The sequence below is a fragment of the Epinephelus moara genome, chromosome 23 (assembly GCF_006386435.1).
Source record: "Epinephelus moara isolate mb chromosome 23, YSFRI_EMoa_1.0, whole genome shotgun sequence".
Classification (NCBI taxonomy): Eukaryota; Metazoa; Chordata; class Actinopteri; order Perciformes; family Serranidae; genus Epinephelus; species Epinephelus moara.
In genome coordinates this window covers 23,884,094-23,902,370 of record NC_065528.1, presented here as the reverse complement: position 1 = coordinate 23,902,370, position 18,277 = coordinate 23,884,094, and the positions used below count along the sequence as shown (strand labels likewise).

Sequence of the window (18,277 nt, the reverse complement as noted above, 5' to 3'; positions counted from 1 at the left end):
TGATGATGGGATTGTGAGGTGCTGTCCTGGTCCTGCTGTGGAATCGCTGCTATATGCTATTTAGAGGTGACTGAAATGCAGTGCTGCCCATGTTCGGGAGGAGCGACCATGTTGTTGAGTTCGGAATATGTGGACAGTTAAATCATTACATAATCGGAATCCAAAGATTACAGCAGCCAACAATGTAAGAAGATGGGGAAAAAGGACTAAATCACAGTACACAAGTTAAAGGAGCTGATGGGATCACATTACACTGGGGTTATACCTTGAATTATTCCATGTGACAAATAAATGCTGATTGAAGTGACTTAAAGATCTTGTTCATTGTTTGTTCTGGCTCTATTAACATGGTTTTATGAATGTGCTCCATCTGCATCTTGACTTTAGGGTCACTTTGGGGCAACTGTAAACACAACACCGACACAATAGAGAAGAAAAGCTGCCAGATGGAAAACCAAAACGGTAAACTTAAAGACTCTGTATAGGCAGAGTTGAGTGATAGATCTCTGTGGGTCTGTAATTAAGTGAGTAAAGTCAATATAGTATAGAACCTTTCACAGAGCAAGGGCAAAGTGCTCAACAGAAATACATTGATTTAGAATAAGACTAAAAAATGAGTAAAAACCGTTAAAAGAAACAAACAATTAAACATAAGCAACAGCAAACCTCGAAAAACACTTATTACAAACACTAGCCAGAACAATGTGAGACAAAGGCCAGTTTGAATATGTGAGTCTTCTGCTTTTTAAAGGCATCGACAGAGTTCTACAGGAAGAGCGTTCCACAGTGTCAGAGCCGTCACCTCAAAGGTGAGCGCGAGGTACAACCTGTAACCCCTGTTCAGGAGGGCAGTGGCCCTCTGGTGATACAAGGATGGATCAGGTCAGAGATGTACACAGGTGCTTGACCTTAAAAGAATGAGTCCTGAATTTGATGGGAAGTCGATGTAAGGATGTGTGTGCTGTGAGTCGACCTGCTGTAACTGGTCAGCAGCTTTCCAGCAGGTTAAAAGAGAATTGCAGTGGTCTCGCCTGGATGATATAAAAGCGTGCACAATTTTTTGGCAAGTTTTCTTAAATGAAAGAAGCTTGTATGGGCCAACGATTTGATATGCTGATCGAAGTACATAGACTGATCAAATATGACAAGATTTCTAACATTAGATTGTACAGGTGAAGAAAGGCACCCAATACAATGAGCAACTAGTAGCATTCGTCACTACAAGCAGCCTCTTTCGCAACATATATTCACATTTGATCCACTTGTTAATTTAAAAATTGTTTTGTAGCTTAAGAAGCAATTTCACTTTGCCTTCTGTCCTTGTAAACCTCTTTTCACACTGTCTAAATAAATCATCTCTTTTCATTCACCAGTTCTTTGCGCGTAGATAACGCAATCGCAGATTAATCTCGTCAGGGTACACAAATCTTCTGACCTTTGACTTCCTCATGATTGGTTACTGAAAAGTTTTTTGTTTTTTTTTTGTTATTTGTGCTGACAGCGGCCGACCCCACCTCTCGCCATGGCCCTGGAAGAGGATGAGGCAGAAAAGAGTTGCGGCCCCACTGGATTCTGGGAGGCCCTGACGCCCTGCAATGGCTGCCACAACCTCGGCTTTTCCAGCCTGTCACAGGTACCCACACACAAAGCCTGAATAAGCCTACAGTAACTGGGCAGCGGCGGCAAGAGGGTTCCTGGTTTGAACCCACGGTGGGGAAGCCACTCTATGTGGAGTTTGCATGTTCTCCCCATGTCAGCGTGGGTTTACTTCGGGTACTCCAGCTTCCTCCCACAGTCCAAAGACATGCAGGTTAATTGGTGACTCTAAATTGTCTGTCTCTATGTGTCAGCCCTGTGATAGTCTGGAGACCTGTCCAGGGTGTACCCCGCCTCTCACCCAATGTCAGCTGGGTTAGCCCCCCCCCCCCACACACACTTAAACAACATGGTCACTTAATAATCGACATATATAAGCTTGTCACATGGTGTGAAATAATACAGCACGCGCACATACACAGACACACACACACTGCTTCACTACAGTGAAATTACAGGCTAGTGATATCCCATTGTTCTGGGTGAATACTTTTACTGGTTACCTTGGGAACGCAGCGAATGAGCCGTCACTAGAGAGACTGGCTCTCCTGGCAGCTCTGGATGTTCAGTAGCTGTCTCTTTTTTGCTCATATGCTTGTCTTTCATCTTCACCTTTTCTCTAGTTATCAGAATTTTCCCCCCCAAAAAAATCTCCTCATCTCTCCAGTTTTGAAGCTTTTACCTTTTTATGAGAGGGACTTGGTTCATGAACTTCGAATGAGTAACATTCAACTGAAATATCTGATACAGCGAGATCACATAAATGGATAATCATGCCTGTCGGGCAAATGTGAATATTGCAGCAGCAAAGGAATACACACTAGAATATGAATGTGACTTTAAGCGTTTGATTCATATTGTATTTCATAGAGGGCCCAAACCAGCATTGATTTTTCTGTCAGAAAACTCAGGTGAGAGAGTTTTATGTACACGCTACATGGAGAGTTGATATTTGGCATCTGATGTCTGATATCAACAACTCATAATGGTACTGGGAAAAATAAGATGAAGTATAGTATATACACCTTTCAAACATATTTAGGTGTTGTAGGTTGCACTTGAAAGGATTTATGCTTCAGGTCTACCCATTTTCTGAGCCTAAATCACAAAGTGAGGCAGCAGTGTGAGTCATCTATTCCCACTGATGTAGACTTCATATATTTACCCTCCCTGCCCAAATGAAATATTGGTGTTAGGTACGGACAGTTAACCCAGGAAATAGTTGGAAATTAGAAATGTAGGCCTGTTAAACACTTTGTGCACAGCAGGTGTACTGATCTCCCTGCTTGCATTGCAGTGTTTATACATTGTGCACGTGTTCTGAGGGCTGGACAGTATGGCCTTTAAATAACATTGCAGTATTTTTAGGCTACATAACAATACACGATATTTAGCTTGATGTTTTGACTTCTCCTTCGCCTATGAAAATACCAAAGCACTGTTACAACAAATTTAACAAAAGAACTGTCATAATAAAGTAAAATTAGGTACTGTAATTATAATGAAATGTAAGCACACCCACTGGGACTTGTATTCTGAAGCACGCAGCTTGTCTCGGGCCTAAAATGTCAGTGTTTTGTTGTGAACTTCCATCTTTCAGTCAACACTTACAATGTTAGATGCCTCACCTTTACATCTTTATAAAGGTGAGGAACTTTCAGTAGCGATGTTGGGGTTCCAGAGCAGCCGCTGAAGGATGAACATAGCCAGATCCAAGACATCACTGTTGCTCTTCAGTGAGATCGACTCCCCATAGATCATCTCGAGCCCAATCCGTACCTAAAATGGATTGTATGATAGAAGCTAGTTGTTGACTTCTTGGCGTTCACCAATGTTAGACGTTAGCAGTAAGCGAAAAGTTTAATTGGTACAGTGGTGTCGTTAAACGTGAGGGTTTATTCACTGTGAGGTGAAGACAAACAGTCCTCTGTTTCATTTATTCATAATATTTGCAAATCGCACTGGTGCACCACTGTTGCAAAATGTGACTAAATGGTCGTGATCTTAAGTCCTGCAGGTACAAAAACACACACCTTTCCTGCTCACACACCATCACCCAGGAGAGAACAGTCTGGATGGATGGTAGTGTGTGACGTGTCATGTTTCTGAGTCTTCTTTTCTTCTAGTGTCTGTGATGAGGAGAGTTCACAATACAGTGATTTTGTATATCCCATGTGGAACTAGCCTGGATAAATCAAGTATAATGGATTCATCACACGCTTCTATGTGTTTATTTCCTTGATTTTAATGATATGTTTGTTTGTTATTATCATTTGGATATTTTTATTTTGAATATTTTAATTTTCTACTGCTTTGTCTTACTGTGTTCTCCTGTGAAGCACTTGATCACAGGAGAACACACTTGCACTTGATTATGTGATTGAGGTGCACTCAGACACAATAAAAGATAAAAACAAAAATATATACTCTATACTGAATAGTCTCTGTACAATGATGGTGCCCAGTAAAATACTGTACAACAGCAGTGCAAATCAGTACATATTGAGACTGTATGAGCTCTACAGGAAGGTGAAAGTCCTTAAATAGAACTTACTGTGCACTGGAAATATTCATAGACACGGAACGAGGTGAAGGTCGGTTATATAATATGAGTTGAGATGACATGATAGGTGCACTTAAAGCACGCACATTGCATATGTAGTCAGCCAGAGGGTCTGAAAGTGGGCCCTAGTCTCGATGGCCATTGAGGACAACTGTATGATTTTACAGCCTTGAATTGGCTGCAAAGTCATGACAAGATGGAAAGAGACAAGTTTAAAGTCAGCCAAATTCTATGTTTATCAGCCTACACGGATGTCTATGCAGTAAAAGGATGCAAATACTTTTGAAAGTGGTGCTGAATGACCAGAGAAAAGGGGAAGAGGAGGAAAAAGGAGAAAACTACCAGAATACACTGTGCCAAACTAGACCAATATACACTCTGGCTGGTGGGTGACATAATGCGAACTTGTCCATTTGAAAAGGGGATGTCTAGACACAGGCTAGACGGGGGGACGTTTACCACAGTTTATTTATACATACTACCCACATTGCTTTGATAGAAAGCTGGTGGAAAATCGGCGATTTGTAATTATAACTCCATGCAGAGAAAGATTAGTTCACCAAATTGAGATGGTATGCATCTCTCATACCTTTTATAAATAAGTATACCCACTGATATACATAGTTTGGTGCATCGATTTTAGAAATTGAAGTATAAAATGATTAGTAATCTCCTACTTGTTACCTCTGTGTGAAATGTCTTGTTGTACCTTTTAACCAAAAAATCTAGAAAAGCAAGTTTAATTCTCCTCCACTTCCTTGTATTCCTGCTCCATCTCTTCTTCCTTCCTTCCTTCCTTCCTTCCTTCTGTTCTTCCTTCCTTCCTCCCCCCTAAGCTGTTCGTGCTGTGTATATAAGTGTGGTTAAGTATGTGCAGAAGAGATTGTTTAGCGGAGAGATGCGTGCTGGCTCAAACAGCAGGACATCTGACATTTACAACACAACAGACCCTCTGTCTTGTATACTGGCAGCCTGCCTGCATGACTGGCACACTGCCTGGAGAGGTTTGCACCTGGATAAGTGTGTGTGTGTGTGCATTAATGTGTTGGTGAGTAGAAAAAAAACCCCTCCTCTTCGCATGTCAGTTTAAATGTGAGCATGAGGGTGTACGGAGCATATTTGGTGGCATCAGCTTTACTGTGTGTGTGTGTGTGCAAATGTGTGTCTGAATTTGGCATGGCTTCATTTTGAATTTGTGTGGGCGGGTTTGTGTGTGTGTGTGTGTGTGTGTTGGTGGAGGGGGTTATAGAAAAAGAAGAAGGAAGGAACAGAGTGAGAGAGTTGTTATCACATAATTAAGTTAGCACCGTGCTAATTTGCCCTGTGTAATTATGAATAAACAGAGTTAACATAAAGAGAGAAGCCCGTGCGTCCTCTCTGAGGATGAATGGACAAAGTGAAACATTCTCATGCTGCAGTCTTTCCATCTCTTCCTTTTGTCTTATCAGCCCACATGAGATCTGTCAACCTAATTCTCTTTTAGCTTGTTTTGTATCATCCCTCTCTATCCCATGTTCGTCTCTCCCTGTCCCTCTCCCTCTCTGACTCATCTATCTCTCACTTCATATTTCAGCCAAAGTGTGTTAACCTTTGTATCGATTGTCTGAGTGCGAAAGTTTTCTGGTCGTCCAGCTGTCACTCGAGACTGTCAGTCAGAGAGCTGTCTGACAAGTCATACAGGAACGATCCCTGCACTAAAAATCTTAGCTAACTGAACTTAAGTTTAATGTGTAAGGAATCTATTTAAAGCTGGGGGTGGCAGAAATCCGGAAAAGGCAAAAAAAAAAAAAAAGGTAGTAGAATTATAAAATCACCCTCCTCTTGCAGCTCTTCCCTCTCAGTCTAAGTCCTTCCCATCAGATGAAAATGGGTATATGGACAAGCTTCATACAGTAACCCAGTGTTTCCCACACATTGATTTATTTAGTCTTATTTCATTGCAGAGTTGCACACAGCATATTTGCCGAGCCCCTCTTTGACCCACCCTTTCTTTCTCTCTTTTTATCAGACCACAAATGACAAAAGAATTTGATTAGCCACTCCACAGTCTTTTTTCCTCGCTCCCTGTAGCTTCAGTTGGTGGCTGTAGTGGCTCGAATTCAGCCAGCACAGTGGGCTGGTGGCCAGCAGCAGTGCCCAGTCTAACCTGTGTAACAGCAGCAACAGAAAGTTTGCTGATCCAGCATGGAGTCGGGGCTGTCCGGTCCCCCGCAGCTGGAGTTTGTGCTGGCTGGATTCAGGTTGCTGCTGCCGCTGACTTGGGATTTGTCTCTGGAGCTGCTGCCTGCTGTCCTTCCAATGAGGTGGTCTGGAGTGGCGGGGACTGAGATGGAGGACACACTGTGATTTGAGGCTTAAACCAACGTTAGCTATATAAATGTGAACTTGATGCCACAGCCATGAACCTTTTGCACTGGTTAACAGAAGGCTAAACTGTTGGCAACATTGTCTTTGCTCTGAAATGCTTTGCCAATATTGACAGGTGATTTATTGCATTTATTGTCAGACTCTCTATTAGAATCTCTTTTTGATAAGTCAGTCTTCCTTGTTTGGGTTGCTTTGAACTGCAGGCAGTTGTTGTCAATGCTGGAATAGGAACTTTCTCTGCAGGACTTACTGCCGTTGAATCAGGCTTTCACTGAAAGGACGTGCACATGCATCTGCATTTGTAAAACAGCCAGTGGGAGCACTTTCTCTCTGAAATGAACTGTGATTGGCCAAAGTCTCCCGTCATGGGCTAGATTCTCTAAAGCCTGAAAACAGAGCCAAACAGAGGTCAAGTAGTCTAGTGCTCTCTCAGACCAATTGACTTAGAATGTGTTACAAAGTTTATAATGATATTTTGCCCAATGACGCCAAAATAAAACTGCCTACTCAACTATAAAGGCCCCCAAACTGTATTTTTTCATTCAGCTGCAAGTGATGGCATCCTACATACATATCTGCAAAACAATTAGAAGAGTTTCAGTTATTTAACATGAGACATTTTGGTTTGTTTGCTCCTCTCACTGGTTTGGCGTGGCTGAGGCTCTGATGGGAAAAATATTGCAAAAATGTCATATGTTTGTGGACCAGTCTGAGTAAGGCATTAGAAGAATCTAAATCACAGACAGTTGTGGATTTGGACTTGATTGTCAAGGAGAAGCTACACTTAAAACACACACTCACAGTCTTAATGAAGCAGTTTTAGCTTGTCGAGGTTTTGAGTATAAATTGTAATTAAAGATGTTGTTTTTCCTAATGTTGCTTATTTAGTCAAGAATATTTCATGTTAAGTTTGAGTTTTTGGGGCTTTTTTTGGTTTGCATATAATGCAGTAAACCATAACAGCACCACAGACTACATCTTTCAAAATTAATCTGAAATGACACCTCTATTAAAACACTTTAAACAAAAATTGAGCAGTATAAATCTCATGACAGTAATAATTATTGCCGAAATGTTGTATGAGCCTACATTAGTTCTAGCTACTGTATGTGTGCCTAACAGACTGACAACTGAGTGTGTTTCTGTATTTGTATTGTTCATGTCTGCTTAAGTGTGCACATGCTAAGTAGGTGCATACACAAATTAAATGAATGTGATTATTAGTGTTTCGCTCTGTGTGTGTGTGTGTGTGTCTGTATACTCAGTACACTTGTCAGAGACTGTAATTTGCACCATATTAGCCAGAAAAAGAGAGAGAGAGTGCACTCTTTTCCAAGCTAATGGATATAACACGTCATTACAGTCTGTCACATGTTTGTTTGTGTGTGTACGTGTGTAAGTGTGTATGTATGCAGGCATACGTCCCTGCATAAGGGCACTTCCCTTGTTGTGAATGTTCATTGCCAGCCACAGGTTTCCTCCCACCATCGCTATGCAAATGCCGACTGACGGCAAAGTGTGTGTGGAGGAGGTTTCCTCTGCGACTTTAACAAAAAAGTTCAGACCTCGCTTGTGGAAACCTTGAGAGCAAACGAAAGAAGAAAGAAAAAAGGAGAAAGATAATGAATAAATGCAAGAAAGATATTCAGATAGAGAGAGGCTGGCAGGGTTGCTAGGCAACACAGAAATTCATAGGATATCAGGCGTGGGATGTCCACCATTGACAAATCTCAGTCACCGTCAGCACAGGAGCGTCAGAGTGCTGCGCACACACTCGCACACGTCAGCGTTTACTGACTGTGTCTCCAAGTTTCACTCGTCTTCTCATCATGTTCTGTTTCTTCATTTTATTTTATTTCTCTATCTCCACACTCAGACCTCCCCATTAGATTTTTTTCTCCAGTGTTCCCCTCTCTCTTGAGTGGGTGGCTGCTGACCTTAAATATTCTCAGCCTGGGGAGTTTGAAGGAGTTTAGGGGGGAGGTGCAGAGGTTAAGATCAGAGACCCCATGAGGACTCTTGGAGATGTTAAGAAACATCAAAGGCAGGTGTTTCTGAAAGGGCAGAGATTATGTGGAGAGCTTTATGAGCCTGTAAATGAAGGGCTGAATGTGCTCTGTAGGAGAGTGGGCCAGGTTTTCAATTTTATGTAAACGGTTTGGGATCTTTTCTGATGTCTGATTTGAATAGTTTAATATCGTGGAAAGTTAGGCTGCATAAATAACGCCATGATATTTTTTAAAGAAACAGTTTTAGTAGCTGTTTCCCCCTGATTGATGTCTTGTTGATTAGTTAAAATCAAGCTGCAACTTCCGGGGCTGAAAAATGAAGCCAACGTGGGAGTGCCAAAAACAGCAGTTCCTCTCTTGAGGCTGGCTTTAAAGCAGAGTCAGTCCCCATACACCCCCATGTTAAAATTCCCAACTTTACAGCAGAAATAAACATGTTTACAGCCTGGTATTATTATATAACTCATCCGTTTAAATGTTATTAAGGCTTAAAGTTACACATAATTAAAGGCGTGGCTACATTGAATGATAGGCTGTCTGCTAAGTGTCACCTCAGCTAAATGATCAGATCCACCCCACGCTCCTCTCCAGTTCCACCCTCTTGTCCAGGTGTGGTCACTTCTGGCTCCGAAAATCCAAGGCCAAAATGCCAAACCTGAGGCCTCAAAGCGGGAGTCCACACTCCAATGGGTGATGTCATGGTGGCTATGAAAGCTAAGCCAGCGTCATTGTCTGGCGAAATAGCTTTATTAGCCTTTTCAAGTGACATCAGCCAGCTAGCTATAAACCAAAGGTTGTCAGTGCAAGTTAACGTTACGCTCACTGGTCCCTGTTCAGCCTGCACTAATAGCCATGGTAAAGTGACAGCATGTTTACAAACCGAGATTTCCAAATACAGATCTAGTGTCATTTACCTTTTAATCGTAGCTAACATCAAATAAAATACAAAGCATTTACTTTTGGTTTCCTGCTGTGTGGACATTGTGTGGTCGCAGTTACCAGTCACTTTTATGAGAGGAGTTTTCCATTAGGCATTCAAGAAGAGATGGTGAAGTAGCGATGCGATTCGTCAGTGTTTGACCAATCATTTAGTTTAAACAGCACATTACTTGAAGAAAACACACAATATGTGTGTGCTTGGTAATAACACAAAAACTGTGTCAGCTAACAACACATTTAGATTAAAAATGTATAAACCAACAGGTGACGTCACGGTGGCTGTGTCCATTATTCTTGTACAGTCTACAGTCAAAATGTGTGTGTGTGGTGAGGGACATATTATTGGAGTAAAATGTGTGTTTTCAATTTATTTTATTGTTATTTAAGGATGTTTCTGTCTTTGTTCTGGGGATTTTAATTTATTATTAACTTAATTATTCATTTTATTGGCTAAAAACACAAATTAAAATGTAAAAAAAACCCCACTGAAATTCAAAGAGTCTAATTCTTTATCCTACTCTTTTTTCCTCCTTGCTGTATTTCGTCTTTTTCTGCTTCTCTCTGTGGGACGTGATGCAGCTCCATGCATACACTTAGTTCTTCTTAATGGCTTTATGCCCTGCAGACTCTGCTGTCTTCCTGTCAACCTAACCTTCAACACATACACCTATAGCTGCTGTCAAATACGTTTTACTAAAATAGACTGGCACAAACACACACAGATATGCTGCCCTTGAGTACTTGGAGATGTTCCCTTTGTGTTTCTGTGTGCGTGTGTGTGAAGTCTGACATCCCGCTGGAGTTCAGATATCTCGTTGTCCTTGAGGTAAACAGGAAAAGGGAGAAAAGATTGGAGAGAGAGGCTTAGGAGCTTCAAGAAAGAAAGGCCACCAACAGGAAAAAGTGCGCCCCACAGTAGTAGCAATACTTTATGATACAACACAACAACCATGCCACTGGTGTTGAGGTGTCTTTGAGCAAGGCATTCACCCTGAAAATGCTTTACAAGAGCCAAAGAGTGGTGCATTGTGTCAGTGTATGTCCAGAGCAAGCTGACATCCCAGGGATTAATGCTTTTCACACTGACAGGTGGCAGGGACAGTTCTGCTCTCTGTGTATTTATTTATAAATGAACCCGGACAAACAAAATGAGTGATTTACTTAGTTAATTTTTAAAGACAATTAATGTGCACGTGCTGGTGTCTGTGTGTAACATCTTTCTTGTGTCTTGATTTAAATGTTGAGTTAATATTTTATATAAAGCAGTATATTGTGGCCCCAGATAATGTGTAAATATTCAGAGCTAATAATGTTAGTGTTTCAGCTCCTGGCAACACAAATACAAAGACAGTTTGGAAAAGGCTCATTGCTGTAGGTGTTGGTCAGTTTGAGTGATTTTTTCACAACTAACAAATTTATTGAGAAATACTAAGGCAACGGCAGGGTTTATATAGTGGTACCCTACAGGGATCAATAAAGTTTAATCTAATAAGTAGTCAAGAGATTTGTGAATGCTCACTGCTGGTTAGAGTTATTTACACATCCAAACAATGTCCCATTTTCCTAGAGATGTATAAAACAGTAAAATAAGGAAAACATGTTAAGCTCTAAGCGTGAACCAAATAAACTGATATGTACAGAATATACGTGACACAACAGAAGTAGGCACGAACTCTACAAAAGTCCTTTACATCCTCCTGCGTGGACACAATCCTCAAAGTCATCAGGGATACAAAACTCAGCAGCACAATGGTAACTTCCTTTTGGCCCACCAAATTCATTTATTGTAGGCTCTACCATCTAAAATAGGCTAATACAAATACTTCACAAGATTAAACACTGAAGAACAGAACACGGAATCCACCTCTGCTCACTAAAATGACTTTGAAAATGCCAAATACCTTTCTTTAACAAATTTTGTTTATACAGTGAAAAATTGTCAATAATCACTTCTCTAGGCTGTTCTCAGCAGACAGCTCGCCGGCAATATCTTCATCTTCCGTGGAGCTATAGCAAAGTTCAAGCTGCATTTAGAGTTTGTTATGTTCTTTCTAGATGGCATTCTTTTGCTTTAGTAATTATTAATACATCCAATAATACACTAAAGCGGTCAGGTTGGAAACAACTAGGTTTATGCAATTTCCCTTTTTTTGCATTTAGTGTTTCAAGAAACATGAGCAGTTTGTTTTTACTGTAGCTGATGTTATAACCTTAAGTCAATTTCCAAGGATTCCCAGGATGGTGTGCTTCTGCTCCCGGAAATGTCTATTTCTGAGGAAATATATTCATGTCTAGTCTCTCATGCTTGCATGGTAAACACAAAGCTGCAGCCAGCATGCTAACATTTGTTAATTAACACTGACTACAAAGTACAGCTGAGATTTGAGATATTTCAGTCTGGATCAAAGTAGTGAACCGGCTGGCCGACCAGCATGGTCTTTTATATTGCCATCCTGCAGGGATGACTAAAAATCTGCCTCCCTGTACCTCTGACGCTCCCCGTTTCCAGCCTGGTCCACTCCCAGGGTATCAAAACTGCTTGGTCAGTGGCTCTCAGCGACAGATATGGATGCACAGAGTTCCCTTTAGTGTCTGTATGAGACGCGCCAGGCTTTCAACCAAGTCCAATGCAAACCCATCCAGATCATTATGAGATGGTTGGAGCAACGGATGTAGAACAAAAACAAGACAGTGTTCTAAGAATGTGCAGGGGTTGAGGTGAATGGGTCCAACAAACACAGGACCCTGACGCAGGTGACCAGTGTTTGTGTCTTGTGTAAAACTAAAAGCCAGTGATGAGTTTAGGGATGCATGATATTGGATGTTTTGCTGATATCCGATATGCCGATATGTAACAACTCAATTGACCGTTCACCAATATCTTTATCTATATATCCGCTTTTGTTTCCTACTTAATTTAAGTGATCAAGTCTACAACACTTTAAAATGTATGTAATATTAATTTATTGTGCAAATTAAGAAAATGCATGTTGGCCGATTCCGATATTTCATTTTAAAGCCAGTATCGACTACAACAGATGACGTGCCGATACTATCATGCATCCCTAGTTAAGTTATTTTGTATGGAGGTATTTTTGTGTCTTTTTGTTGCAATCATATAAAACTGTTTTGAGAGCATATTTCTTGAACTGAAATCAAAAATCAAGTTTGTAAGTAAAAACATATGATCATTTTGCTTGTAAATCAGTCCTCTTTGCTTGCGAGTTAAAAACTTTTGCTTGCAGATCAGTCCTCTTTGCTTGCGAGTTAAAGTTTTGCTTGCAAGTTCAACTGCAATTAATGGGCGGGGCCTACGCTGATGGATGAGAGAAGAGTTTCTGTTGGTGGGTTTGACGTGGGTCCATACAGAGCGGGCTACACCCACGATTCCCTCTCTCCCACTGGAAACGCTCAACAGTCGGCATTATTGCTACACCCCGGGGCATCGACGGTACTGACCGAACGGCGTAGAATAGTTCTGCCCTGGCTCAACAAAAGCAGTCTACATGCACCAGTTCAAATAAAACATTCTTGCTATTATTAGGCCTAGTCCACACGGACTCGTGTACTTATGAAACCGTGTATTATTCTATGAGATTTGGCTGTTTGGCCACACGCAGCCGCACTTTTGGGCCCCCGAAACCGTGTTTCTTTGAAACCGGAGTCCAGGGTGAAGTTTTTGCTAACTCCGCTAGCATTAGTGACGGTTGCATCCACTCGTATGCAGTTACCTTACGTAACAGTTCCCTCAAACAATATCAAGAAGCATAATACAAACTATATAAACAAATTATCTATTAAGGGTACACTACTGATAAAATCTGAAGGTGCTTAGGTGACATTTACCCACCTGAAAGAATAAATGAAAACAAACGGTGATTTTGCTGGTCTTCAGTAGCTAGCTACCCCAACTACACTACCACGAAAGCAGCGACGGGCCTGCCAACGGTGGCCCGACCCCGCCGGATCCAGAACCTCTGTTAGCAGGCCCATCGCTGCTTTCGTGGTAGTGTAGTTTGTTGTTCAGGCGCCTCTGCTGTTGAATTAGGTCGCGCTACTTTTGTGGATCGGGTTGTTTTTATTTTCAGCACTTCCCTATTCCGATATTGACTTTCACTTCTGATTGGTTAAAATGGCCTTTCTGTTAGAAGTTACGTCGCCACCTACTGCTTTGGAATGTGTATCATATTTTTTTATCACACCGCTCGTGTGGATGATTTTTTTTTTTGGAAACAGAAGCCTGAAAACCTTGTTTTTAGAATAGATTTTCACCACAGCTCCCGCACTGAATTCCCCATTAACTACAGAACTCCCATGTTGCTTTGCAAGTGTACTAGACTGATGAGTAGAATTTAAGAAACAGGCTAAATGACATGATGTTGCACACTCTGTGTTGCACAGTAGGTGGCGGTATGCACCTTTAAATTGTTTGCAATCCGCCAACCCAGAGAAGAAGGGAAAAAAATGCTTTGCAAGCTGTCATTCCGATTGAGACTGGCCAATAGAGACGTGTCTTACAGCTTTCAGTTTAGGCCCTGCCCACCAGGTTCAACTTTTTACTTGCAAAACTTTTTGACTTGCGAACGGAAAAAAATGACTCGCAAACAAAACTTTAGGATTTGCATTTTTTAATCAATCATTTTTTACTTGCAATAAAACATTTTTTGATTGCAAAACCTACTCTGTTTGATTGAATAATAAAGAAACAAATGTAGCTCCATAATTTTGTCACGTCAGTTGTTAGTCAAGTGAGTCTTAAGTCATCTAATCTAGTCTTAAGTCAACTCACTAGTTGCTTGATAGTCACGTAAGTAATTAGTATTTATCAGTAGTTACATGAGTGGTTAGTCACATGAGTTTAGTCATGCGAGTCGACTGTAGTGACTAACGTCAACCATGATCTTTTCCCTAAACCTAATTGAATAGTTTGAATGCCTAAACCTAACAGCTGACCCCTGTGTCAAAATAGAACACAAAAGGCCGCCATAATGATGCCAGGAGCTTCTGCTCAAGTGTCAAAATACAAAGAGCAGGGATGAGATCACGTTGCCAATAATCACATTTGTTTAATGCAAACAAGATGAAACAGTTTTAACAGTCTCTATGCTAAGTCTTTCTGCTGTCTGTCTCCTGGCTGTGGCTTCATATTTAACGGACAGATCTAAGAGTGCTGTTGATTTTTCCATGTAATACATAGCAAAAAAAAAGTAGTTAAGTGGTTTTCTCTAAATGTCAACCTATTTCTTTGAGACCATATGTGGAGATCTCAGCAGGTATAAATGAAGACATTTTGAAAGTCACAGGAAGTTCCATGAATCACGAGTTGTGTTTCTGAGCTGCAGTTTAATGCCACAGACTTTTTTTTTCTTTTCTCCAAGACTTATGTTGTGTGGCAGCTAAGTGGTGCTTAGTGGATTTCTCAAGGAGAATGGCTTTGTGACAGATCATTTGAGGTATAAAGTTCCACTTCGCTGTCTTTGTTCTGACCTTTACTCCTTCACCATACTTGTCATTTTTATTTCTTTGATCACTCTCAGTCTTATTTCTCTCTCTGGCTGAACTGAACATCTATAGGAACTTCATTGTGTCCTCAGTGCTTAACTACCTGAAAACCATTTGAACTAGATGATTTTCTAAGGGAAGATATGGTCTATATGGTTTTTTGCATCGATGTCACATATATATTTTGTGGACTTGTAGTGATTAAAATTGCACATACTGAACCGACAACACCTCCTGTAAAAAACAAAGTGCTTTTGGGAGCCCTGACACACAGTACACTATATTTCACTACCCCCAAAACAAAGCCCATCAAAAACAAGGGCAGAACACTTGTCATGCTCTGCTGCGCATCAGCAAGGTGTGTGTGTGTGTTCACAGGATGCTGTGAATCTGACGGGAGCAATAAGCATCCTCTAAAACAATTCCCTGTATCACGATAGAGATATAAAAAGCAGAGTGCCCATAAAAGTAATAAATAGGAAGTCATTTTTAGCACTCTGAGCCGCAGCTAAATGTACTGCCTGGTACACAAGGAACAAGGAAAACTCATTCAGCAAAACAAGTGAGTCTCTGAGTGCTCCTTCATTTCACCGTTTTATCGTTTTTATTCTGTTTTATGGAAAGAAGTTAAATTAAAAAAGAATCTATATTACAAAAATCTGTGGTGCAAACGCTCTGTAGTCCCAGGGTTGTTTAATCACTGTAGGTATTCTGGCTGATCTGCAGCTTACACAGAGAAACAGATGAATGCTTTAATGCATGATATGAATCCAAGTGAAAGTCATTTTAAACCCATCTGGTCTGTTCAGGAAAACCTGGGTGTTTTTTGGTGAGTGAGCTTTAGTACAAATTATATTGATGGAAAGACGAGTGAAAAATCCTTAAAAACAATCACAGAAATGAGTTACTACTTGAATACATTTGGTGACTGCTGTTGGTAGTGTCGGTTTTTGACTGCACTTCTCCAGACAGCAGATAAAGATGTCTATGACATTTTTCTAAAACATAACACTCCACCTGATCTTGCATGTACATATGAACATGTGCATGTGCCCCGCTTGGGGACAGCTTTGGAGTGAACCTTAACCCTGATCCTCTTACGGCCCTGTTTGGAGACCCACTGGCTACAGCACTGAACTTCCCATTGATAAAATTTATTGGATTCTCTGTTCACTAGAGGTCTGCAAGAAAAACATTTTCCTCACAATGTCGATGTAACACATGATGAGTAACTGATACATGGCTGGTCATTTAGGCGTGAGTATCCCTTTAAGTCTTAACTGCTGTATGTAGGACGTCAAACAGTTTTGTGCAACCAATGCATCTCTGAAGCACATTTGTACCTGAAACTTCCTCCAAAGTTGTCAGGCTTGCAGTTGAACACAGTGAAAGTTAAGTCACACAGCGGTGGCTCTCTGTCGGCGGCCTCTCACTCTGGCTGGTAGCCGTGTCTGTGGGATTAAGCATGGAGCCAGGGGAAGCCACAGTTTGAGCTTTGCTCAATACAGCAGCCATCATGGGGAATGTGAAGGGTGTTATTTTCTGAGGAGTGACTGTCGGTGTCACCTGGGTGGCTCAGCTAGCTGATTTCTATGGGATTAGCCAGCCATGGAGGGAAATCCAATTCTGCAAGGCAATCCCTGCTCGCTGCTCTGACCAACCTGCACCGCTCTCTTTCTGTTCCACTCTTGACTGCATCTCTCTCACTTCTCATGAAGATCGATAACTGCTCTTTCCTGTCATCTTTTCCAACTCTTTAGTTCTAATTAGCCCGCTAACACTAAACAAAAACCGAAACATGGTAACGTGACCTGCTTAACATCAGCATGTTAGCATTGTAATTGGAGATATGTTATCATTTACCTCAAAGCACCACTGTGTCTAAGTACTTACACACTGAGCCTCTAGCGTGGCTGTGGACCCTAAATCCTGTTTGGCTTTGAGTGGAGCCAGGCTCGCTGGTTCCTCTAATCTTCATGTTAATAATAAGAATAAAACTTTATTTGTTAAGCACTTTACTTGACAATGTTACAAAGTTATTAACAACAATACAAAATACAATAAAATATTGATGCTAAAATGCAATAAGGAAAAATGAAATAAAATAAAATTGATACAGCAGCTTAAAGCTTTTTAAACAACAATGTTTAAAGAAGCAATTTAAAAGTCCTGATACATTCGGCAAACCTAATCTCAGCAGGAAAGTTACTCAGAGCTTATACTGCATTCCATTAACCTCAAAAATCAGAGGTCAGGGCTTGGCTTGAGTTTACACCTGAGTTGACCACGTTCCATCATAACAAAACGGAAAACCAAGATGATGTTGGCAATACCAGTTCTAGCCAGGTTAGCCCTTGTTAGCAATACCAGTTGATAACAATGCATTATGCTGTATTTAGCATGTACAAACACCGTGGCAGCATGTCAATTAAGACAGAAGTGCTAATTAACAGTGCATTACAACAGCTTTCACTACTGTTACTGCTGATCATAAGGGATTAGTAAATCTTCAGTATAATTAGGGGCCTGGAAAGCTTTGAAGGTCAACAATAACATTTAAAAATCAATGCCAAAATAAACAGAGAGCCAGTGCAGAGAGGCCAGAATTGTAGTTATATGATCTCGTTTTCTTGAACCTTTTATAATCCTAGCAGTGTTGTGGACCAGTTGAATTTGATGGAGGGAAAATACCTGTGGAGAGGGGATTGCAGAAATCAAGAAGGATCTGATTTTTGAAGTGCACTTTAGTTGAAAGTAACATGATTTAAAAGAACTTCTTTCCTACTTGCCAGCCTTGAGGATTTTGAAACCAAGTTTGTTGCTGACTTAAAGGGAAATTTTGGTTTATTTCAACCTGTCTTCCGTCGTCCTAAATTTGTTTCAAGTCACTAGTGACATAAAAATAATAGTTAGCATGTTAGCCTAGATACAGCCGGGGCGCATAGTAGCGTCAGACCTGTTAAAACATAAGTGAACGGGCAACCTTCAAGTGCAAAGTTAGTCCACTAAACAAACAAACACAAAGACCGCCTCATATCGTTAGGATAAATGTCAGAGAACATATAGAAAACGACATGTCACGTGTTGTCTTACCATACCGGTGTGCTGCCATGTTTGTTTACCATTTAGCTCTGCTTTCCAAAGCGCGGCCGAAATATCACGAGAACAAGCAGCGATCTCATACCGTGCCTGAAATCTCGTGAGAACAAGCAGCAACAGCTGGAAGGCAGAACCGGACAGTAGCCTGAAAAGTTCATTCATTTATTTTATGAAAGATTTATAGAATAATGGCTGACTTTTT

At 40.9% G+C, this 18,277-nt stretch overlaps 1 protein-coding gene across 5 annotated transcripts in view; it reads left to right on the top strand.

Moving 5' to 3' along the window:
* Nucleotides 1-18,277, top strand: part of anks1b (ankyrin repeat and sterile alpha motif domain containing 1B) — a 355,428-nt gene that overhangs the window by 157,741 nt on the left and 179,410 nt on the right. For all 5 annotated transcript variants that reach the window (XM_050036188.1, XM_050036186.1, XM_050036185.1 and 2 more), the window contains one exon: nt 1,502-1,633. In XM_050036188.1, coding sequence (XP_049892145.1) covers nt 1,502-1,633 — 132 coding nt within the window. The remainder of the gene's footprint in view (nt 1-1,501; nt 1,634-18,277) is intronic.